Source organism: Osmerus mordax, chromosome 14, assembly GCF_038355195.1.
Source record: "Osmerus mordax isolate fOsmMor3 chromosome 14, fOsmMor3.pri, whole genome shotgun sequence".
NCBI lineage: Eukaryota > Metazoa > Chordata > Actinopteri > Osmeriformes > Osmeridae > Osmerus > Osmerus mordax.
In genome coordinates, this window is record NC_090063.1 from 7473117 (window position 1) to 7494423 (window position 21307).

Below are 21307 nucleotides of genomic sequence, written 5' to 3' on the forward strand. Positions count from 1 at the left end.
TGGTATATCAATATAACTGCAAGTGTCACATCCCAAACGTACCTGTTGAAGCGCTGCACCTCTGCAGCACCAAAGAGCCTGCCCTGCCTCTGCTGGGCCAGGCCCTTGAGCCTCTGCCAGGCAGCGTTGACTTCATCCTGCTTCCTGACAATGAGCTCAGCCTCGGGGTGGGTCTCCTGGGTGAGTTTGGCCGCCAGCTGGTTAACCTCATTCACCCTCTCCTCGTGGGCCGCCAAGTCCGTCTGGAACTCCTCAAACTTCTTCTGGAGCACCTCCACATGCTCCAGGTCTTGGCCCAGCTCCTCCGAGGTGGCCATGGCCTCCTGTATAGGTGCAAGTTAACATGTTTACATAACATCTGCAAACTGTTGGAAGGACTCTACACTCTTCTACGCAACGTGAGACAGTCATTTCAAGCAAACGTATCCCCAAAACACAGAAGGGATGCATGACCTCAAAGACGAACAGGAACGCTCCACCAAAGTTCTTGGCCATTCCCTGACATGTTCATTCCATTTCCAGATTGTACAACTGAGTGCTCGCAGAGTATAGCTTAGGTCTTGGGAAAACTCAAAAAGCCATTTTCTGACTCAAAGTTGATTAAAGAATGAGTGAAGCTGCTGACTTTGCTCGACCGTAAACAAAAAGTTAAACCAAAGGAAAAGACAAAGCAGATCCAATTGTCAGAATCCACGGCAAGACCTTTCCTACTTTAGAAATGTATGTGGACCTTCTTAAATTGTATTTGAATATCCCTGGTATAGAGTTTGAGTATACATTTTGCCTGGCTTAGCGTCACTCAAAAATGTGTCGGTCCTTAAATTAGACAGACCTTATCACTGATCCAGTCCAGGGCATCCTCACACTCCCGCAAGTACTGCACCAACTTCTGGGCCTGCAGCAGACGCACACCCTTCTCCTTGGTTTTCTGCAGCAGCAGATCCCACAGGCGGTGCAGCTCCTCCAGGCGAGTCTGAACAGTGAAGAAAAGACAACAGGGTCAAAAAAGAGGAGGATAGGGAGAGGTGGGTAAAGAGGGATAGACAGGGGGAGTCGTGAAAAAAGTTTTAACCGAATGATAAAAATGTATGGAGAAATTCATTAAATGACAAAGAAACTCAGGAAAGAAAGTTTGGAGGTAAAAGAGAAATAAGGAGAGAAAAGCATGGGCAACAGGAAAGGCTGGAGTCAGAGCGCATGACAGGCAAACTTCAAAACCCATGACTGAAACGCCTCATTTAGAAGCCGACACTGGCTTAAGGATGTGTATTAAGAAATGATGGACCTTCACTCACGTCCACTTCTTTAAACTTAAAGATCATCAACAAAAAAAGACACAGCTTCGTTTAAAATAGCAGACACTGGCATAATAGGGTCTTTAACAATACAGGATAAATGGCTCATCAATTGATGAGAAAATGGAGAATAAACTCAATTTAGGTCAATCATACCTTTTGAGAAATTAATCTTGCCTTATCTGTAAAAAATCTCTCAAAACACAGCAAACACAGGATAATGACTTAAGTAGCCAAACAGAAGGAGAAGGGGACAAAGGTCCAGGCAGTTCACAGCACCCATTTACCTACTTGTATATACTCAGCCATATTGAAACTTTTTACTATGGGTCTCTGTTGAGTCCGGTAGGGCGTGTAGGACTAAACCACACATGAGGGGTTTAAAAGCATTGTATGGAGACAGCGACTGCGGCATGGGTTGATAACCAAACACTCTTGCTATCTTAAGTTGGTGCATTTTTCATGCAGTGTGATTCATTTTTTTCTTTAACCCAAATTGAATGGATGTGTCCCAATCCTCAAACGGCTTCCTTTCTCTGTCTCTTTTCAGTCATGACCATTGATAGGTAACCATTTTGTTTTGTCATCCATCAATATCAAGTGCTGGGGAAAGGTGACAAAGATGCCATTTAACACTTGGGACAATAAAGATTTGGTGTTATAGTTACCGTATGGTAAGGAAGGGTGTGTGTGTGCATATAAGGATGTGAGAGTGTGTCTTACACGTATGGTCTCAGAGGCAAAGTGGCCCTCTGTAATCATAAGGTTGCCAGTGTCGTCCAGTTTGATGATCGCTCCGGCGTTGGCCTGCACTTCTGCCTCAAAGGCCTGGTGTTTCTGGAGCTTACCCTGGGCAGAGGAGAAGCAGTGCACCTTTAGTATCCTACTCATACAGGATGCATTGCCATAAAAAACGTGTCGGAAAGTTACAACACCACAAGGTCTTATGACAGTCATTTCAACACAAGGTTTACAATCATGCTGCTCGTTAAATGCCAGTGGCAAGCCCAACAACAGTCAACACAAGGAGTATTTCAGTAAAAGCTTGCAATTACATTTAATATGGTTCCTTGTATATGCTAATGCTTTGAACTAAACTAAGGCTGACTCAATGTTCCGAACCATACTATTCCTTTGGAAATGTACATGCCTTACTAAGTGAGGTAGAGATGATTGTAGTCCATCTGGTGTAGTGATGGATTACTCATCGACCCTCCCTGCAGTATGAGTGGGTGGGTAGGCTACTACACATGAAGTACTTTCACTTTGATAAGTAACTTAAGAGCTGACCCACACAATGCTAATCTGGTGAAACTCTATATTAGCCTATTTCAGACAGAATTAATAATAACAGTAGAATATTTGGCACAAATTGCAATCCTCATCACTGGGGCACTGAAGGTGCAAAAAACATTGTCTTCTCATGGGGTCGGTTTTTCAAAAGTGTCACACAAACAAACCTGCAGATTGGTGGGGTCCTTGTAATTCTCATCTGAAGCAATCTGCAGTTTCTCCTGGATCCACTTCTCCAGCTCATCTGCATCACGGCGGAAGAACTGGAAGCGATAGGAGTCTTCCAGTTTCTGGCGGCGCACCATCGACAGTTCCTTGAAGCGTCGGTAGCGGTCCAGCACCTGCTGCCGGCGCTCCTGGATGTCGTCAGCCGACTCCAGCACTTTAGCCCCGCTGGTATCCATTCTCTTAACACACAGAAAACAAAGAGGTATAATAACGGATCTGGAACTGAGTGAGATTCTCTGGATATTAATGTCATCACTTGTGTTACCACGAGTGGCTTGCAATTACAGCAGGAAGTAGAACGTTCCCCCAGAAGAAAGCATGCAAGATAGCTCCTGGGGAGGTTCTGGCAGCTATCTTGATAAACAGTTTTTCTATCCATTATGGCAGCTCCCATTTGGACTTCCTTATGCAGAGAACACTCAGTGCTAAGTCCAAGGCTGCCATGGCAACGCGAGAATGTTCTCCAGAATTCCTACTTGGCCGTTTAAAATTATCCTACCCCCATTCGTTTTGTTCCAATAGCACACTGGCAGATTCTACACCCCTTCCACATTCATAAAGTAGACTTGTTTTAATACAGTGGTCCCATTATGGATTATTAACTCACCACTGAAATGGTCTTAACCAAGTCAGACACTGGACTTCAAGAAAAGAAAAGGAGAAGACGAGGATATGTAGCTATCTTGAGGGAGAAATAGCTGCCGTGGCCGGTTAAAATAGCTTCCTGTGAGGCCAGCAGCTGTAACGAGAATGATGTGGGGTGGGGTGTGATGGGGTGGGACAAAATTCCACACAGCTCTGAACAAACAGTCACCAAGCTTCACATCACAATGGGACTGCTGTCGTCAGCCCCCCATTACTAAACCCATCCTGTGCCCCTAGTCACATTCTGTTAAAGTGAATAGGTCCTAACAAGCACACATCCAAATGCACTCACACAATCCATTACACAGGTATGAAATAAAGGAACGTATCAAAGAATGACATCCATCCATCATACAATAATACAAAAGACTCCTCATAAATATGTCTTAAAGGATAAAGAATGTAATTGGCAAAGCTCGATATGCTGACTACACTGCATTGCATTAAGAACAGAATTCAATGAACTGAGTGGCAATTGTATTTCAGAGGAAAGAACTTCGATATGCTTAACCAACTCAAGGTCAATGGCCTCATGTGGGTAGAATGAGATAGTAGGCCAGAAAGAAAATGAGAGCAGGCCAGCCCTGGAGGCGATGCACCATGTGGGAATGAAAAAGGCCTATGTTAGGAGTCAGGACAGATGCAGAGAAATCTGAAGAGGTGAGTGAGTAGAAAGACAAATGTACTGAACTACAGACAACATCCTGGCAACCAAGATGCACCTCTACACTAACCCAACACAACATCTACAAAATGTGCTCCATCATGAATCCAAATTAATCTGGCTGTTGTTGTTGTTACTATAAAGGTCACATAAATGGAACAACACAATTCATGGACATGTCATGAGTGCTTTCACAAAGGTGTCATGAATTCTTATGAAGACCCAACTGTTTAACATGGGCATTTCCTGTGGCATAGGACAAACTAGACCAACTCCATCTACTGTAAATATTTAAATTATTGACTAGATTTTAAAGAAAAAAAAATAGAAAAAAGGATTACCACCCTCTCCTCACTGCCCCATTTCTGTAAACAGCAACTGGCTATGGCCAGCTGATAACTATGTCTCCCCTCCCCCAACCCAGACCCATCCCCCACCACTAGTCCCAATTCACAGAGGGCTTAAATCATCCATGGATTTAGTGCTATGTTCTAGACAGATATTTGCCTGTGGGGGGATTAAGAATAAAGATCACAGGACTGACCACACAGACAGTTACGCGGACAAATAACAGTGAGTCTTTAGTGAAACAACCATTCTTCAGTGGTGTCATTTCGCATAGGGCATGACGTAATTGCGGATGACACAGCACATTTTACAGTGAGGTGCGACACTCACTCCAGTGAGAATCTGAACAGGTCAGTGGATTCCAAGACAAGGGTTTGCAAACTGTAAATGACGGAATTCATAGTTAAGTCAAATAGAAGAGGCCACTTTGAACTAGAAAGTTTCCTTTTCCACATGAAAGCCCAAAGTACAGTACATCTGCAACTGCAGATAGCACAACATTCTGATGCTGCTAATGGCAGATAACACCTACTCGTCCTCCATTTCACTGCCATTTTTACAAAGCCTTTTTCTACCCTGGCGGATTCTCTCGCAGACACCCACACATTACAATACTGAAAAGCATAGTTGAACAAACCCCTCAAAGCTCACTGTCCATTTAACAGTTAGTCTCCCTCTCTCTCCCTCTCACACTCTTAGTACGGAGGAGCAGAGCTCTGGTAAAGGCCCAGAGCAGACTCCATTGGCCCAGAGCAGACTCCATTGGCCCAGAGCAGACTCCATTGGCCCAGAGCAGACTCCATTGGCCCAGAGCAGACTCCATTGGCCCAGAGCAGACTCCATTGGCCCAGAGCAGACTCCATTGTCATGACATCAGCAAGTCCAATTCTAAACATTGCACCAATGTAACCCCAACATTGTTAAACTAGAGCAGCATGTTGGTGGTAATCTAATGCAGTGCCTGTACTACTCGCGAGATCCATATTAGCTGCTCAACATTTATATTTATTTCTGGCGAGATCCATGGCTAAGTGAAGCCCAACATGGTGGCAAACGTGTGTGTTATTTCTCACAGACTGGACAATTTCCCACTCAACACTGCATGTCCTTGGGTCCTGTTAGATGAATCAAGACCACATAATGGAATGGGTCAAGGATACAGCCTACATAGTTAAGATACTACTTCGCCAATGCTCCTGGACAATGTGGCAGAAATCACATCTTTTTCAAACATGTCACCTCCCTTCCCTAAATCCTAGCAACCTGACCATTGGTATTTAACTTTGACAACACCAACTGTTTTAGTCACTCTTTTAGTCACAGAGAGGAGACAAAACAAGTCCATAACCAGAACAGTCACCGTGGCATATGATTAGTGGTCTAGTGGAACACTTCAATCTACATTCAGTTAATGAGATCTAGATGTGTGTGCAGAGAAAATGTGCTGAAATACAGCAGTGGGAGTGGTCTACAATCAAGCCTCTTATGTGATGGTGTTCCATCTATTCCCACTTCTCCAACATAATCAGGTCTGTCAAGTACAGAGGTGCCACAGATTCCATTTGTGAAAAAGAAATACATATTTATAGAGACCCTGTGAGGCTCCAATCTATGCAACATAAGTGGGTGGAGGGAGGCATGGGCTATTGATTCATTCCATTAGAACTACTGCCTACGCATTGCCTTTAGCACCTGAATAATTCAGTAGCTACTGTAGGACCTTCCTGCCTTCCTATAACTAGACTAACACATTTGAAATGATTTCCAACTATTCAGGCTACAGCCTCCCAATACACTAACTTGGTAGGCAGGACGGTATGAAGGAAACAAAGGGATTAAAACAAGGAAGAGAGCCATAAGTGTGGCCTTGACACCATGCTGCTCTTGGGTTAACTCTGTAGAGCAGTCATGACTTCTTATAATCAGAAAGGCCTCTCCCAAAAGGGAGGCCAAAGAGAGAGCGGGGGAAATGGATGAGGTCATGTAACAAAAAGCCCCATCCTGGTTTCCAAGTTACACTTTTGGACACCACTGTTTGTGAATGGGTGATGACGCAATACTGGGAGGATGGAATTCCAAAAGGAATATACAGGAAACACGAGGGCGCCACCTTATTGTTTCCCTAATATGTAATATGCAGACCAAATGTTAAATGAAACTGAAGAACATCACCTGAAAGATCAAAAGCCTCAAAAATACATTCCATAAAATATTAAAAACAAACTTCTTAGTTTTATCGTTTTATCAATCAGAATTCATGCTAAAGAGGAGAAAACATTGTGGCCACACAATCTCAGCAAAATAAAACAGACCAATCTTAAAACACCTATTTAAAACTGAAGATTGGGGGAAAGAATTATGGTCCTATGGCAGTCACACAATCAAATACAAATCCATAGCATGGCTTGAAGGAAAACTAAACACTGACCGAGAAATGTGTAAGTAGCGCAGAGTTATGGTGTTTTCACATACGGTATAGTCCTTATTGAACAAACCACTCAGTCCTCTCAGGGTGTGTTCACATTTGTAGTTCGGTTCTCTTAAGAAAATGATTTAGTCAAGGTTCTCTTATCATTCACACTGGTATTTTTAACATACGGACACAAGGTGTTAGGAGCTTAGATGTCTATGGTCCATGTAGTGTTCATATATCAGTCGAACCGCACCAGAGTTTGTTTGGAAGCGGACTGAGACCCACAATTCAGGCGGTCTTGGCCCGCTTGTTTGGTGCGCACTAAAGTTTAACCATGAAAGCTGTCCAATCAGGTTTCTCCTTATGCCTTTTGTTTAGGTTCGGTATTAAAAATGACATGGCACTATGCATTTACATTTAGTCATTTAGCAGACGCTCTTATCCAGAGCGACTTACAGTAAATACAGGGACATTCCCCCGAGGCAAGCAGGGTGAAGTGCCTTGCCCAAGGACACAACGTCAGTTGGCATGACCGGGAATCGAACTGGCAACCTTCGGATTACTAGCCCGACTCCCTCACCGTTCAGCCACCTGACTATGCGCAAAAAATCTGACTAATCGATCTGAATTTGTTTAGAGCTGAAAGGGACAAAGTGTGACAACACCCTTAAACAATTGTACACTTTAGGCCAAGGACTATACAAAACAAATCTAATACAGATATGCAAAGAGAAAAACACACATACACAGCATGCAGTAAACACGCCTGACTATGATTCATTTGCCATGGCAGCTAAAACCCATCAAATTACCCTTAATGTCTCAAAGTCATAAGACAATTATCTTAAATACATTAAGCCTCACCCACTTGTTCTTCAATCAGCCTAGATTCATTCTTATTAATGTGCGCATGCACATCTAGTGAAATCTATTACCAAATTAACTGATTTAAGCTAGATTTACAGTTCAGTCAAGGTGCACCTTTGCTTCCAAGTCTGCCATTATGAATCTATTAGTTATACATAACAGAGCTATGCAAGAAATAAAGACAATTTAAGAAACAAATCTTGTGTCTTAAAGCCTACACAAGAACCGACTACACCAGTAATTTAAGATATTTTACTGTTTGTCTATTGCCTTATTGTATACCATCATTACCTGTGGTGATGTGGATATACAGCCAGTCTGTAGAGTCTACCCTCCAAAAACAGTCTTTACTAAGGCAAAAGGAGACAAAAACAACACCATTCCTTCCCGTCTTACGTCCTGTGTAGCACAAACAGACGCATTGCCCCTGCAGTGGCTAGGCAATGTGGGGAGAAAGCCAAGACTCAGCCCAGCCTATCCCTTCTCTCTCCATCTCTCTCCCTTTTAATCCTTCACTTTCCCTACTCAGCAAAACAACATCATTTACTTTCAAACACTTAACCCTCTGCTATCAGCATTCCAGAACCTTCCATGCATTGGTCTGTCTAGATAAACCTACAACGTAGGCTACACCTAGAGAAACACCTAGAAAAGCACACACATAAAACACACACGAATGACACACGTTTTTACCTTCAGTTTGGGTTTAACAAACTTGGACATGGTGTCAGTTGCCTTTGGTGGCTGGCTACAGGGCACAACGGTGAACACAACAATCAATAAGGATTTAATCAAACTAAATTAATGTATTGGAATACACACGTAGATGACTATGAAGTTTAATAAGTAAGAAGGATTCATAGTAAAATAAAGTCAAACATTTATAGACTTCCAATCCAACTAACAACGGTGTAACAGAATCAACCCAAAACAATTATAATTATTTAGGTAACTGAAGTGATCCACTAGCCCATAGCTCTGCGTATTGAAACACCCACTCACTAATCTAGTCTCAGGCAAGAAGGAGAAAGTAGCACTAGATCTGGTTACAAATGAATGCAGCCTGATACCTGATATTCTGGCAATACCTAAATGTGCGGTAAATGGAAGACTTAACATGTGCAAACCAAGCATGATAGCACATTCTCAGTCCAGTCTCAGTTTAGGCTATTACTGAGCCAATGCTAATGCAATAAAAATGATCATACAGGTATTTCGACATGTTGGCACCGATGTGGGGGTACTCCATTCAAAGACAAAACAAAAACATACTTTTCTTTATGACTAGGGTCTTCAGTTAGGACGTCACTTCCTTGTTCAGTGACTTGGATAATTGCACAGTAGGCACATCACTTCGGCCACGCCGTCTCAGTTAGTGAACAAAGAAGTGACGTCCCAACTTGGTGAGAGGACTGACAGATAACATTTCCATTAGAACTTTTTTTTACCAAAAGAGCGTGGTGACAAGTAAATGTTAATGCAATATTAGGGCAATTGCAGTCTACCAATAGAGTAATTCAGGGTGAAAACATTTTACTTGGTAGTCTATGAACTATCAAGGACAAAAGGTTAAGTATGTAATAAGAACACCCATTGTTCATCTGATTCTCATCCTTCACAACCATCTGCAGGAAGCTCCACCCCTGGTATAGCTATAAACAAAACAAATCTGCCTTTTTTGGACACTTATCATAACTAAATCTCTTTTCAACTCAGACTATACCTGGAAATGAAATTGGCAAATGAGCACTGATGGTTACTTAAGACCACCAGAGTGGATATTCACTCATAGGACTATCACAGGCTTCTGATGGATGAGATGAACTCCCTGGATTTTTTTTATTTGAGTGGGGAGGGGCATCTGACTAACCAATAAGTGATGCCACTCTCTGAAAAAGCTTGTTAGACAGTCAAAAGCAATGATGCAGGACTTAGTGAGTCACCCTGTCCAAATTAACAATGGTCATCAACTTGATGTGACCTTATTTGTCTACCACAACTGACTAAAACCGTTCACAGGATGCAAAGCCTTCCTGGTCCCATCTGTGCACGCCAAATGTAGACGTAGCGAATACAAAATCCCACAAGCTTGCATACTGATTTTCTAACATTAAGCACAAAAGTGACCCATTATACCCCTGCCCGAGACATATTCTGAATCTCGTAGTAATACCAATGTGAGAAACCGAACCCGAACCGACGATCATGCATGAAACAGCAAGAAGCAACGTATTAAGACTCACATCTCTAGATTAGGCTACATTTGGTATCTTCTGTAAAAACAATTTTATTGACAGTGAACAACAATCTCTAAAGTATTAATCAGACGTTTTTCTGTATTTCACTCGAAGAAAATGTGATCATTGCCGTTATGTCATACATGTAGGCGTTGGTCAGATAACAGCTGGAGCCATTTGTGCTGTAGCATTCCAACTATGCTGGGCGGGTCCGTCGTCGATTTAAGGCCGACAGAAACTCCACTGTATAGCGTCGATAGTATGCATATTTTCCATTGAAATAAAAGCTTATATTGTAGAGTTACAATTTTGCATTCTACTGTATGCAGTTAATCCCTTTGATAACATTATACAGAAACATTTTCTGGCCATAATGACCGTATGGCTAGTTACGTGTAAACTCGTGCTACTCTCTGCGCGAGCAAAGGTCGGCTAGCAGCCATACTACTAGGCAATGTTATTTATTCTGCTAACATTGGTCCCCGTATCGGTGATGATCGTTATGCAAAAAAGTTCCTATAGATAGGCTTAATGGACAATGTGATACATGGTGCGGTGATGCTGCCACAGTAGCTTTCTAAATTAACTTGCGTCAATTGAATAATTTTGTTAACTGGCGTAAGAATAACGTCGGGGCTAGGTTAGAACCAAATTATAGCTAGCTAATGCTAGTTAGCTAGGTAGCATTCTGACATACTGTTCATCGAGGCCAACAAAAGAACATAGGCTACAATTTAATGAATTAAATTTGTCGAATCTGTGTTAAGTATGCATAATGAATAATGCATAATGCCTACCTTTGCAATAAACGTGTGAGGCTTTCAAGAACTGGATCGAAGAATCGGGCTACAGTACCCTTATGATGTCGGATCCTAACGTTGTCTATCTGGTGAATATGATGCAGTGACGACATACACCGCAGCGAGAACCGAAAATGACGGAAACTGTCGGAAGATACCGAGTTACTACGCCGAACACCCGTTAGAGGTCGTGGTTCCAACTGATGGTGGATTAGTAAACTTAAACCATCAAATTTGTTTGGAACCACAATGCCAGACACACACTTGACACTGAAAGGAGAGTGGGGTTCTCATACAAAATGTTCTCACGCCAATCACAATTTTAGATGGATGGATATAGCTATATAGACAGTCTATGGAACACTGTAGCTTAACCACATAGGCCTACATCGAGCAATCTAAGAATAATTGCTAAAGACATTTAAATGTCTTTTAAACAAGTATTTATTAAACAGCCACGTGGTACCACTATACACAAACATCACCATGGGACAAACAGACAATAGGCTACACACTGGCTAACCATCAGATGGTGATCAGAAATGGCGCGTTAAACAGCATCTCACAGTTTCTGATACCGTCCAAACTGCCTTCAACATGCATTTTAGATACCCTGAATAGGTCCAAGTAATTCTGTTTTAAGCATTGAACAGCTGCCCCACATGCAGTCTGCCATAGGCCTAATATCGACAAAGAAGAAGATGAAGACCAATTCACTTCTTAAGATAAATAATACAATGCTTATTGTTCTCGAACACATAATTGCTTCCAGTAATATAAGCTTCGGCAATTGAAAAGGTCTTTAAACAGTCAAGTTTTAGAACCTCCAAAAAGTTTGAAAACTCATACCACCATTTTGACACGCCCTCATCTCACCTGGGATGATTGTTAGCCCGTTAGTGTGCTGCTATAGGGACTCGGACAGGTGTATCCTGCTATGTAGTATTGTTTTGGGGGGGGTAAACCCATCTGTATTGTGTTTTGCTTTTCTCTTAACAAGTTACAAAGTTTGTTCTCTAACCTATATTGACATTTGAAATGATTTCAGTGGAAACGTTTGTTAGCCAGCTATGGTAAGCTATCCAAGCAAACTTCAGGCTTGCGGTCGGCGGGTTTGTGTTTTGGAAACCCCATTGTCATAAAGAAAGAGTGATATTTTGACATGGCAGGTTTAACACTCCAGGTAAGCACTGGGAAATTGTAATTCGTGTGCAGCATAGGTCATGTAGATAACTCAACTCAATTTCTCTACGTTCTGTAGTAGGCTAGCCTACTGTAGGCCTTAAAAAAAATCTGTACCCACGGGCACATGAAATTAGTCTAACTCAAAGAGAAAATATGAATCTGGCTTTGAACGCTTACAAAAGTCTTATTGGGGTAATGTACCATACATAAAATAAAAATTGTCTTGTGGCTGGATTCCATTCACCGCCTAGGGGAAAGTAGCAGTAGTAGTGTGTGATAGTAAATTATGGGGTTGTTTCCTTTTCCATTATTCATTCTAACCGTGTTTTCTGGGGTTTTACATATGTGTGTGAGCTAGTCAAGTTCTTCCACCACACCTCAGCTGTTGATGTTTAGGGGCTTTGTCTTTTCAAATGCAATGCATGCAACTCAGCTACCTCTCCCTTGGGGTTGACAAGTGATGACGTCTGGTTTTGCTTCTTGATCTTCACATGGAATTAACCAATTGTTTTCTTCTTTGGCAGAACACTTGCATGCAAGGCCTTGTTGATGGAGACATCCTGGACCCCACATTTCAGCAGCGACTTGAAGATGCACGCACCACGCTCAGGCAGGAGATCCAGCGCGAGCTGAAGATCAAGGAGGCAGCAGAGAGGCTTCGACGTGCTGTCACTAACCGCAAGAGTGCTGCTGATGTAGAAGGCCAGCTGAGAGCATCAAGCCGCAAGTTGGAGCACTTACACTGGGAGCTGCAAGAACTCACTGCTCGTGCCATGGCCACAGAAAAGGACAGAAATGCAGGTAATCATTTTATCAGCGTGTAAATAATATAGTATTTAGTATAGATTACAAATACTGCTAAACATCTTAAGGGGTCTCTTTCTGTACCTGAATAAAACAAAACTTTTGTTTTACTTTTTTGGAGTAGTAGAGGACACCACATCACCTGACCCATGTTGTTGGGAGGAACCCATGTCACCATTGGCCAATCGTGTCATCACATTGAAAAAACAGTTGACCATGGAGACCAAAGTTAAACAGGGGGCTGAGAACATCATTCAGACCTACGCCAGCAGCTCCGTAAAGGTTTGGGAGGGCCTTAACACACATGGCCTGTTGCTATGTTAAACAAGCTTTTTACCTATCTTCTCAAATCTAGGAACCCCAGTGCCTTGTGTCCTTAACTTCTCTTCTCCAGGACCGTAAATTGGTTTCTACAGCCCAGAAAATGTTACAAGACAGTCGGACCAAAATTGAGTTGCTCCGCATGCAAATTGTCAAAGTTAACCAGACTAGAAATGGGGTTAGAGATGCCACAGATATGGATGGTGAGTTAGTCAACACAACCATAATGGGACATGGATAGCAGTGCACCCAACCTCAGACTGGGGCTAAGATTTATTTTTCAGAAAAATAAATCTTAGCCCCAGTCTGAGGATGTGTGCATTCACTCTAGAGCACTCTTAATGGTTCCAAATGTATTTCATTTTACAATAATGAAACCCACCATGCTTCTCGGAAATGATCTCAAAGTTGGGACACCTTTATGTACATCTGTTCCCACCCAGGTCGAAAGCTAGATGATATCGGTCTTCTTGAACTAAGAGTGGCAGAACTCAGGCACCACCTAAAGATTGAGGCAGCTGTGGCTGAGGGTGCCAAGAATGTGGTGAAGCAACTGGGGGGACTCAAGGTGCTGGATCACCGGGGATTAGCAGAGGTAGAGTACTTGTAACCTATAAATGACCCAAATTGGTTTATCCTAATGTTAATTGTACCAGTGTTCTTCATTATTCCCCTCTTGGCAATTTAGGTATGCAAGGTATTCATTCTGACAGAATACTCTTAGCTCTTAATCAATATGATTTCTCCAAATATCACAATAAAATAGTCAACCATAAAAACACACTTCCAGTAAGACAGGCTAAATGTTGCAAATCTTCTGCTGCCCGTTTTTGTTACCACTCATTGCCTGTACTGTAATGTTTGGATCTGTGTGTATGGGGGCGTTCCCACAAAGGCCCGGGCACGATTTCAAGAATCCTCTCAGAAGATTGACCTGCTGCATCTGTCTTTGGAACGGCGTTTGAATGAGCTTCCCCAAGACCATCCCAAACGTGCTGCTATAAAGGATGAACTCACTCAGGGGAACACACCCTCCATGGGTTTGCAGAAAGGAAGCTTAAACTCCAGTACTACTTCAGTTTCTTCTTCTGGCTCTTCTAAGTTCTTTAAACCCGTCAGCCTTACAGGTAAATAACAATAGCATTGTATTTGCATTTCTGATTCATAGCTCTCATTGTATTAGGTACAATAAATAAGACATTTCTATGATCTAGTTTTTCTGCCTGTTGTATTATACAAGCCTGTCTATCTAACCCTCCATCCATCCAAAATGTGTTATAATTTGTTTGCCCAAACCCTTATATGGACTTCCAGGGAGACTTGAGGTACGTATTATGGGCTGTCAGGACCTGTTGGAATCTATTCCCAGCCGCTGTCACATGACCAGCATCCAAACAACCCCTGATAGCCCCTCAGAGGCTAAGTCCTTGAAGCTGAGAGCTGGCCTTTATGGTCGGAGCACCAATGGCAAAGCCCCTAAAACTGACGAACTCTCCTGTAAGTGTGTCCCCTGTAAACACAGCCACAATTTTTTTGTTTTATTAATGCTTTTCCCACCCTTTTTTACATTTCCTTACTCTCATATCCAAATATAGATAACCTTTTCTTCTGGCTGGTTCAAATAATGATTTCAACTGACTCCACATTTTTTTAAATTTGATATCAGATGAAACAACAGACTCTTAGCTTTCCAATAATATCAAGCATATCACTGAATGACTCTTCGTGTCAATTAGCAAATGTACAAATACAATGTATTCACAAACTGCTGAATTGAGGAAAGTAAACTAGAAACCGTTGCCACTAAACTATTGTGTTTCCTGTTTCCTGACACTTTTCCTCAGCTGAGATCAGCGCTGTGCTGAAGTTGGACAATAGAATGGTCGGTCGCACCAACTGGAGATCCCTCAACAAAGATGCCTGGAACCAGAGCTTCAGCATTGAACTTGAGCGAGTCAGTCTTTCTGAGTCACTCAGTCTTTTCTATACATCTTATCTTGATTCTTATTACCATTACAATGATCAATTTGGCAACTAATCAGAAGAGAGTTAGTGCCATTAGAGCCAATAAAATTGTGGTATTTGTGTCACCATTGTTCAATCCCCTTGTTTAGTCCAGAGAGCTGGACATTGGTGTGTACTGGCGGGATTGGAGGAACCTGTGCGCAATCCAGTTCCTTCGTCTGGAGGACTTTCTGGACAACCAGCGCCATAGCCTGTGTCTGGACCTTGAGCCCCAAGGCATGCTGTTCACAGAGGTTAGTGTGAAGACCAGTGAGAAAACAGGGTGATGTATCAAAGGCCTGACTGTCAATGTGTACCACAGGTGCAGTTTGTTCCTCTTCAATAAGGTTAGTACATTCATAGACTAGCCAAGGGAACACTAAGCAGTATTACTTGTAATGAGTGCTGTATTTCGAAGTACCAACCTACCCATATTTTCCAAGTGTTTGCCACATAGTGTTTTCTAAGTGTGTTATTGTTCTGGAGATCGAGCTCAGCACATCAAGTGGGTGCTCCGATAACTCAAAACCATCAGAACTATTTAGTGAATCAACACTTCACAAACATGACTATAATATTTGGTATCAAAACAACAATTCAGTTATTTAGCCAATGCTTTTAAAAATTACTCATACACTACAAGCACACTAGCCGTGTATTATTATTTATATTAATTAGTATCTCACTGTTTTCTTTTTTTAGGTCACCTTTATCAAACCTGTCATAGAGCGGCTCACCAAACTCCAGAGACAGAAGCGCATTTTTCCGAAAGAAAAAGGTAGATTATTTATGTATCATTTATTCATGAAATCATTATTTTCCTGGTATGGCCTAAGCCATGTTTGAGATACACCTTCCAGACTAAGTATTTGCAGGCCCTTTTGTAGAGTAAGTGTGCACCTAAAGCAGTCTCAAGCTGGATAAAAGCATCATCTGAGTGTCATGATAGGAAGTAGAAAATAGGTTCCCCCAGTGGTTCAACCTTTCCATTTCCTAGCTTCTATTTGGAACATTATTGTTGAGCATTTAAATGATTGCATAGTACTACTTCAGTGCCTCATATTTACTGAGCTCAGTCTTAATTGACGACTCCTCATTGTCTATAAATATCCCATGTTTATTTTGTGTATTTAATTCAAACTTTTTACCCTACCTTGTGCACAAATATACTTTTATATATACTAGTAAACTAATTTGACACGAGTACAGCTGTGTAGAGGCACACATTTGACCTTTATTATATTTAATAAAGTTATGTAATAGTATTAACTAGTAGTAACTAGCAGATTTAAACTGAGCCCATCTCCTCAGGGAAAAACTTTTTACGGGCAGCCCAGATGAACATGAACTTTGCTACGTGGGGTCGTCTGATGATGAGCATCCTGCCCCCCTGTGGCTCCCTGGCAGCCATGGGCCTGGATGTTATATCTCCCCCCATAACTGAGAGAACTGTGTCCACCCCTAATCTTCAAGGGTATGCAATGAAGCTTCAACCACTATTTAGGAACAAGGATTAAAGCAACTAAGATAGGCCTAACTCTAACCCCAAAAATGTACCAACAATATTTAGGTCTAGGTACAGAACAAAAAGAAGACTTTATATTGTAGGAATAAGTTTAAAAAAAAATGTTGGCCAACTGTCTGAAATCAGATGTTTAAAGGAACAGTAACACTGTTGCAGAGATGCTGCTGTGGTGAAACTCGACTTTAGTGAAGACCGTCCTGCTAAAGCCTCACGTCACACAGTGGAAAAAACTCCTGCACCACAAATCTCTCCCTCTGTGGTATGAGTCTGCCAGATTTACACATCCTTTTGTTCTTTATTTGTATGTGGCAAAGTGCAAGAAAGAAGTCCTTGGTTGTTTGATTGTATTTTGGGATTTCAAACTCGTAACACAATGTTGACCTTGTACTTCACTTGAGAAGCTTCATATTAAAAGCTTGTTCGCTCTTCACTTCCTTGGATAGTCAGTTGCTTGATGTCAAGTGCTTGTTCTCTCTCTGTGTTCACATCTTCATCTCACCTCCTTCCCTTAAGCCTTTTACAGATGTCGCATCTGAATACCATACACCCATAGAAAAGACCATATCCCATCCCTCCCCTAAGTAAGTTGGTCTTCCATGTCACTCTGGATCTTCCTATGCAGGGTTTACCTAAACCTAGCCCTCTTTGCCAACTAATCTAATCTATAATGCCTCTATTCAGGAAAAAAGGATTGCAGATGGACGATTTCAATTGCTTCTCAGTTCTGGGAAGAGGACACTTTGGAAAGGTAAATATCTGTGCTGAGATGTAGTTCTTCATGGATACCACATTGGATGGGATATCTCATAAAAGATATGTGGTGGGTCATCCAATTCAGGGTCCTCGGAGAATGAAGTGCACATTTCATGTGCAAAGGTTGCTGGGTATAATTATATTAGAAGCTTAGTGTCCAAGTTTTAATAACTGGTCAGATTAACAAAGTAATGGTCAGATAACAAATTAAGTGTGCGTTTTTGTCCCAAGGTCCTGCTGGCACAGTATAAGAAGTCTGGGCAAATATTCGCCATAAAAGCACTGAAGAAAGGTGACGTGGTGACACGTGATGAAGTGGAAAGGTGAGAGAGGCTGATGAGTTGATTTAAAAATACTGCTGCGGCAACAACCTGCATGGAGCAGAACCAACACAGCCCTAATTAAGCAAGTCTATAACATAACTTGAAGATTTTTATTTTTTTAAGATGGCTTGCTCTCTCTCTCTGTGTGTCTGTGTGTGCATGAGTGTCGTTAATCAGTCTTATGTGTGAGAAGAGGATTTTTGAGACAATCAACCAATCAGACCATCCCTTCCTGGTGAATCTGCATGGCAGCTTCCAGACAGTGGAACACTTTTGCTTTGTGATGGACTATTCACCTGGGGGCGACTTAATGACTCACATACACGCAAACATCTTCACCGAGAAACAGACCCGGTAAAAACTTTCACGCACAAGGTCCTTGAGTGGCATACATTTCAAGCCCTGCAATACTATAACAACCATACAGTTACTAATGTAACACTTCAATTCCATTCAAGAACTTGACTGTCTGAAGAGTGCATGCATGTTTATTGTGTAGGTTCTATGCTTCCTGTGTGCTTCTCGGACTGGAGTTCCTTCATCAGAACAAAATAGTTTACCGGTGAGTTCAAAGGTCACTAGCCCAGCTAACCAGACTGACCATTCCATCAACATTTAGTCTCACATCAGTAAACTTGACAGTCTTGTGCTGCTGTGATGTAAACCTTTTTAGCCTAGGGGTGTTGCTACTGTAGTAAGTATCCTAATTAAAAATGGGGATTGAATCAACCTCCCCAAAATCTGAACAAATCTAAACCAACAAGTCTGAAATAGACCCAACCCGTTTAATATTGGAGGATGATTACTTTAAAAAGTTGATATAATCACATTATTAATCGCCAGGCAAGGAAATTTGCTATTTGGAAAATTCCTACACCACATAGTGGATAATTTCATTGCAAGGTGCAATTTAATAAATGTAATTGAAAGTTGTTTTAATTAAGGGTCCATTGTGCTGCAACATCACCAATTTTGAACTAGAGGCTAAATACCAGTAGCAGTAGATGTATAACTGTTTTAAGTGGAAGGCCAAATGAATCTATGAATTGTTACTCTTTCAGTGATTTGAAGCTTGACAACCTGCTAATGGATGCAGATGGCTTTGTAAAAATAGCAGACTTTGGGTTGTGCAAAGAAGGTAAGTAAGTTTTGACAACATGCCATTTACTTGGGTGTGACTTTTAATCAATATCAGAGTTGTCCATAGATCATTAAGCATGGTAAAATGTCCATACTCAGTGTTGGGCAAGCTACTTGGAAAATGTAGTGATTTAAGATACCAGTTACATTAAATGAAGCTTCGCTACACTGAAGCTACCCACCAGGGAAATGTAGCAAGCCAAGCTACAGCAACATGGCAAGAGTAGTTTACAACATATGAGCGAAGTTTAGTTACGGCATTGGCACTTCGGCACTCATTATGCTCATTAACTACACCCGTGTTGGCCTGCTTCAAGCCTTGATATTTCTGTGTATCTGAATGCAGGTATGGGCCACGGGGATTACACTTCCACCTTCTGTGGCACACCTGAGTTTCTAGCTCCGGAGGTGTTAACAGAAAATAACTACACACGCTCTGTGGACTGGTGGGGACTGGGAGTGCTCATTTATGAAATGCTGGTGGGGGAGGTAAGTTCTATAATGTGTTGACCCGAAGGTACAGTGCCTATAGAAAGTCTATTTCGCCGTTACATATACTTTTTGAATTTGCTTGCTATAACAGAACAAATATTAATGATGAATATTATGGTTATACATAAGATATCTATGATGCATTTCTTTACCTCTGTTTTCTTGTCACTGACAGTCTCCTTTTCCTGGTGATGACGAAGAGGAGGTGTTTGACAGCATTGTGAATGATGAAGTTCGCTATCCTAGATTCCTATCACCTGAATCTGTGTCAATCATCCAAAAGGTAAGATAGTGTGTTGCACTGACGTAGTCTGTTGTCTTGAATTAAAGAATGGCAGAGTAAGATCAGTTTCATCAATGGCAGTGCATAGGACAAATGGTATTGAAGTGAAAATTCTGTTGAGTAAATCTAGGTAAGTTAATAGTTAAAATTAACTATCATTTCAAGTGTGTATATTAAATTAAATAAAACATTTGAATTGATGCCACTTAACAGAAGTCCGTAGATGGAATCATATAAGTAGAGTGGTTGAATATCCTTTGCCTGGATAATGACTCGCAATTTCCCGTTGCTGTAGCTGCTACAAAAGAACCCTGAGAGAAGACTAGGAGCAGGAGAACAGGATTCTAACGAGGTCAAGAGACACAGGTTCTTCCAGGTAAACACTCACTGTTTGGTGGTCCTTCCATCTCTTTTTGTTAAAAAGCTCATCATTTTCCTTGTATATCAGTCAAAAGAGAAGAACCGGTGTTGCATGTAACCTTAGCGACTGGGTTGGCTACTGGTATTTCTTTTAATTTGAAGTACACATTTTTTAAAGGAATGCCATTGGTTGTTTTAGCAAACTGTTTCAATGTTCAATGTTTTCTTCTTGCTGAATGTACAGTATTTTTTATTTTGCAGGGTGTTGTCTGGGAGGCTCTGCTAGCCAAAAAGGTGAAACCGCCGTTCATACCCTCGATTAAAGCACCAACAGATGTCAGTAACTTTGACAAAGAGTTCACATCTCTCAGACCTGTACTTACCCCTCCCCAAACACCTTACTTCCTAACTGCCAAGCAGAATGATATCTTTGCTGATTTTGACTTCTGCTCAAAGCATTTAGTGTAAAGCTATTTTGAATGGTTTCCCTTGGCAACATAAGCACTGTTGCTCTATTGTTTTGCCCCTATCTTTGCAAAGTCAAGCCCCCGTGTACACTGTCTGGTGTACTCACACATTCATTGGCATCCTACCCTCACTCTGCCTACAACATCTGTGCATACTAATGAGACATTGGTCTGTTACTTTCACTTTGAGAACCACTGTTCTTAGCTAAATTGATTTCTTGTTCTTCTGTTAACTACAGTAGGTGGTCTTGTTTGTCTCTTCCTTGTTCAAATGTTTGTTATTGATTTGTCATCCATTGTTTGTCAAATTTAAGAATGAAAAGCTTTGTTTTATTACACATTTAAATGCATTTTTCTTGTGGGATTGAATTTGGGTTCAGTCGAATGTACTTTTCATTATATTACCATATTCTAATTTTGTCAGTAAACATCGCTAAAATACAAGGTCTTTATTTATCTCAAAGATAAATTATATGAAATGTTAAATATATGATCAAAGCTTGCTTTACATTCCTTTTACAGTAATGAATAGGATTTCATTTACCAGAGTAGATTTGGTGAACAATTATTGTTTAAGTTGAATTGGAAGTTGATATGCATGATACACATGAAGAAAAATGTAAATTAATAAAGCAATATTTGACAAAAATGTTAGTGACGTTTAATAAATATTGCATTTAATACATTTATTGGAGGAAACACTGCAAAGTAGAAAACATATAGAACCAAGGAATGTTGCATAAATATTGAAAAATTTTAAGTCAACTGAACAAACAATCATGTAAAATTGCATTTCAAAATCCTAATATAACAATTTACAGTTACAAAATAAATAACTTTAAAAATAAGGATTTACAATT

General features: G+C 41.1%; 2 protein-coding genes across 7 annotated transcripts in view; one reads left to right on the forward strand and one right to left on the reverse strand.

The window, feature by feature from the left end:
* Positions 1-10905, reverse strand: part of sptan1 (spectrin alpha, non-erythrocytic 1) — a 31341-nt gene extending 20436 nt beyond the window's left edge. For 5 of the 6 annotated variants that reach the window (XM_067251124.1, XM_067251123.1, XM_067251122.1 and 2 more), the window contains exons 1-5: positions 10788-10905; positions 2756-2995; positions 2019-2144; positions 833-973; positions 43-323 (exon numbers count right to left, since the gene is read on the reverse strand). In XM_067251124.1, coding sequence (XP_067107225.1) covers positions 43-323; positions 833-973; positions 2019-2144; positions 2756-2992 — 785 coding nt within the window. In that variant the 5' untranslated portion in view covers positions 2993-2995; positions 10788-10905. Of the gene's footprint in view, positions 1-42; positions 324-832; positions 974-2018; positions 2145-2755; positions 2996-8044; positions 8199-10787 lie in introns of those variants that run through there. The other variant, XM_067251120.1, reaches the window with a different exon arrangement.
* An 835-nt stretch (positions 10906-11740) lies between these two features.
* On the forward strand, positions 11741-20647 carry pkn3 (protein kinase N3). The gene is made up of 22 exons (XM_067250097.1): positions 11741-11973; positions 12500-12776; positions 12904-13061; positions 13174-13303; positions 13544-13695; positions 13996-14227; positions 14415-14597; positions 14945-15054; positions 15215-15358; positions 15807-15882; positions 16416-16578; positions 16786-16888; positions 17143-17210; positions 17311-17377; positions 17614-17705; positions 17883-18059; positions 18205-18267; positions 18767-18843; positions 19192-19334; positions 19513-19620; positions 19916-19996; positions 20242-20647. The coding sequence occupies exons 1-22, from the start codon at positions 11953-11955 to the stop codon at positions 20446-20448; spliced, it is 2832 nt and encodes a 943-aa protein (XP_067106198.1). The 5' UTR covers positions 11741-11952; the 3' UTR covers positions 20449-20647.
* The last annotated feature ends 660 nt before the right edge of the window (positions 20648-21307 follow it).

Bases quoted from the DNA above. Each gene is read 5' to 3' on its own strand.
- pkn3 (XM_067250097.1), top strand. From the start codon at position 11,953: ATGGCAGGTTTAACACTCCAG. The intron at 19,335-19,512 runs GTAAGTTCTATA...TGTCACTGACAG, and splicing joins ATGAAATGCTGGTGGGGGAG to TCTCCTTTTCCTGGTGATGA. The intron at 19,621-19,915 runs GTAAGATAGTGT...CCGTTGCTGTAG, and splicing joins CTGTGTCAATCATCCAAAAG to CTGCTACAAAAGAACCCTGA.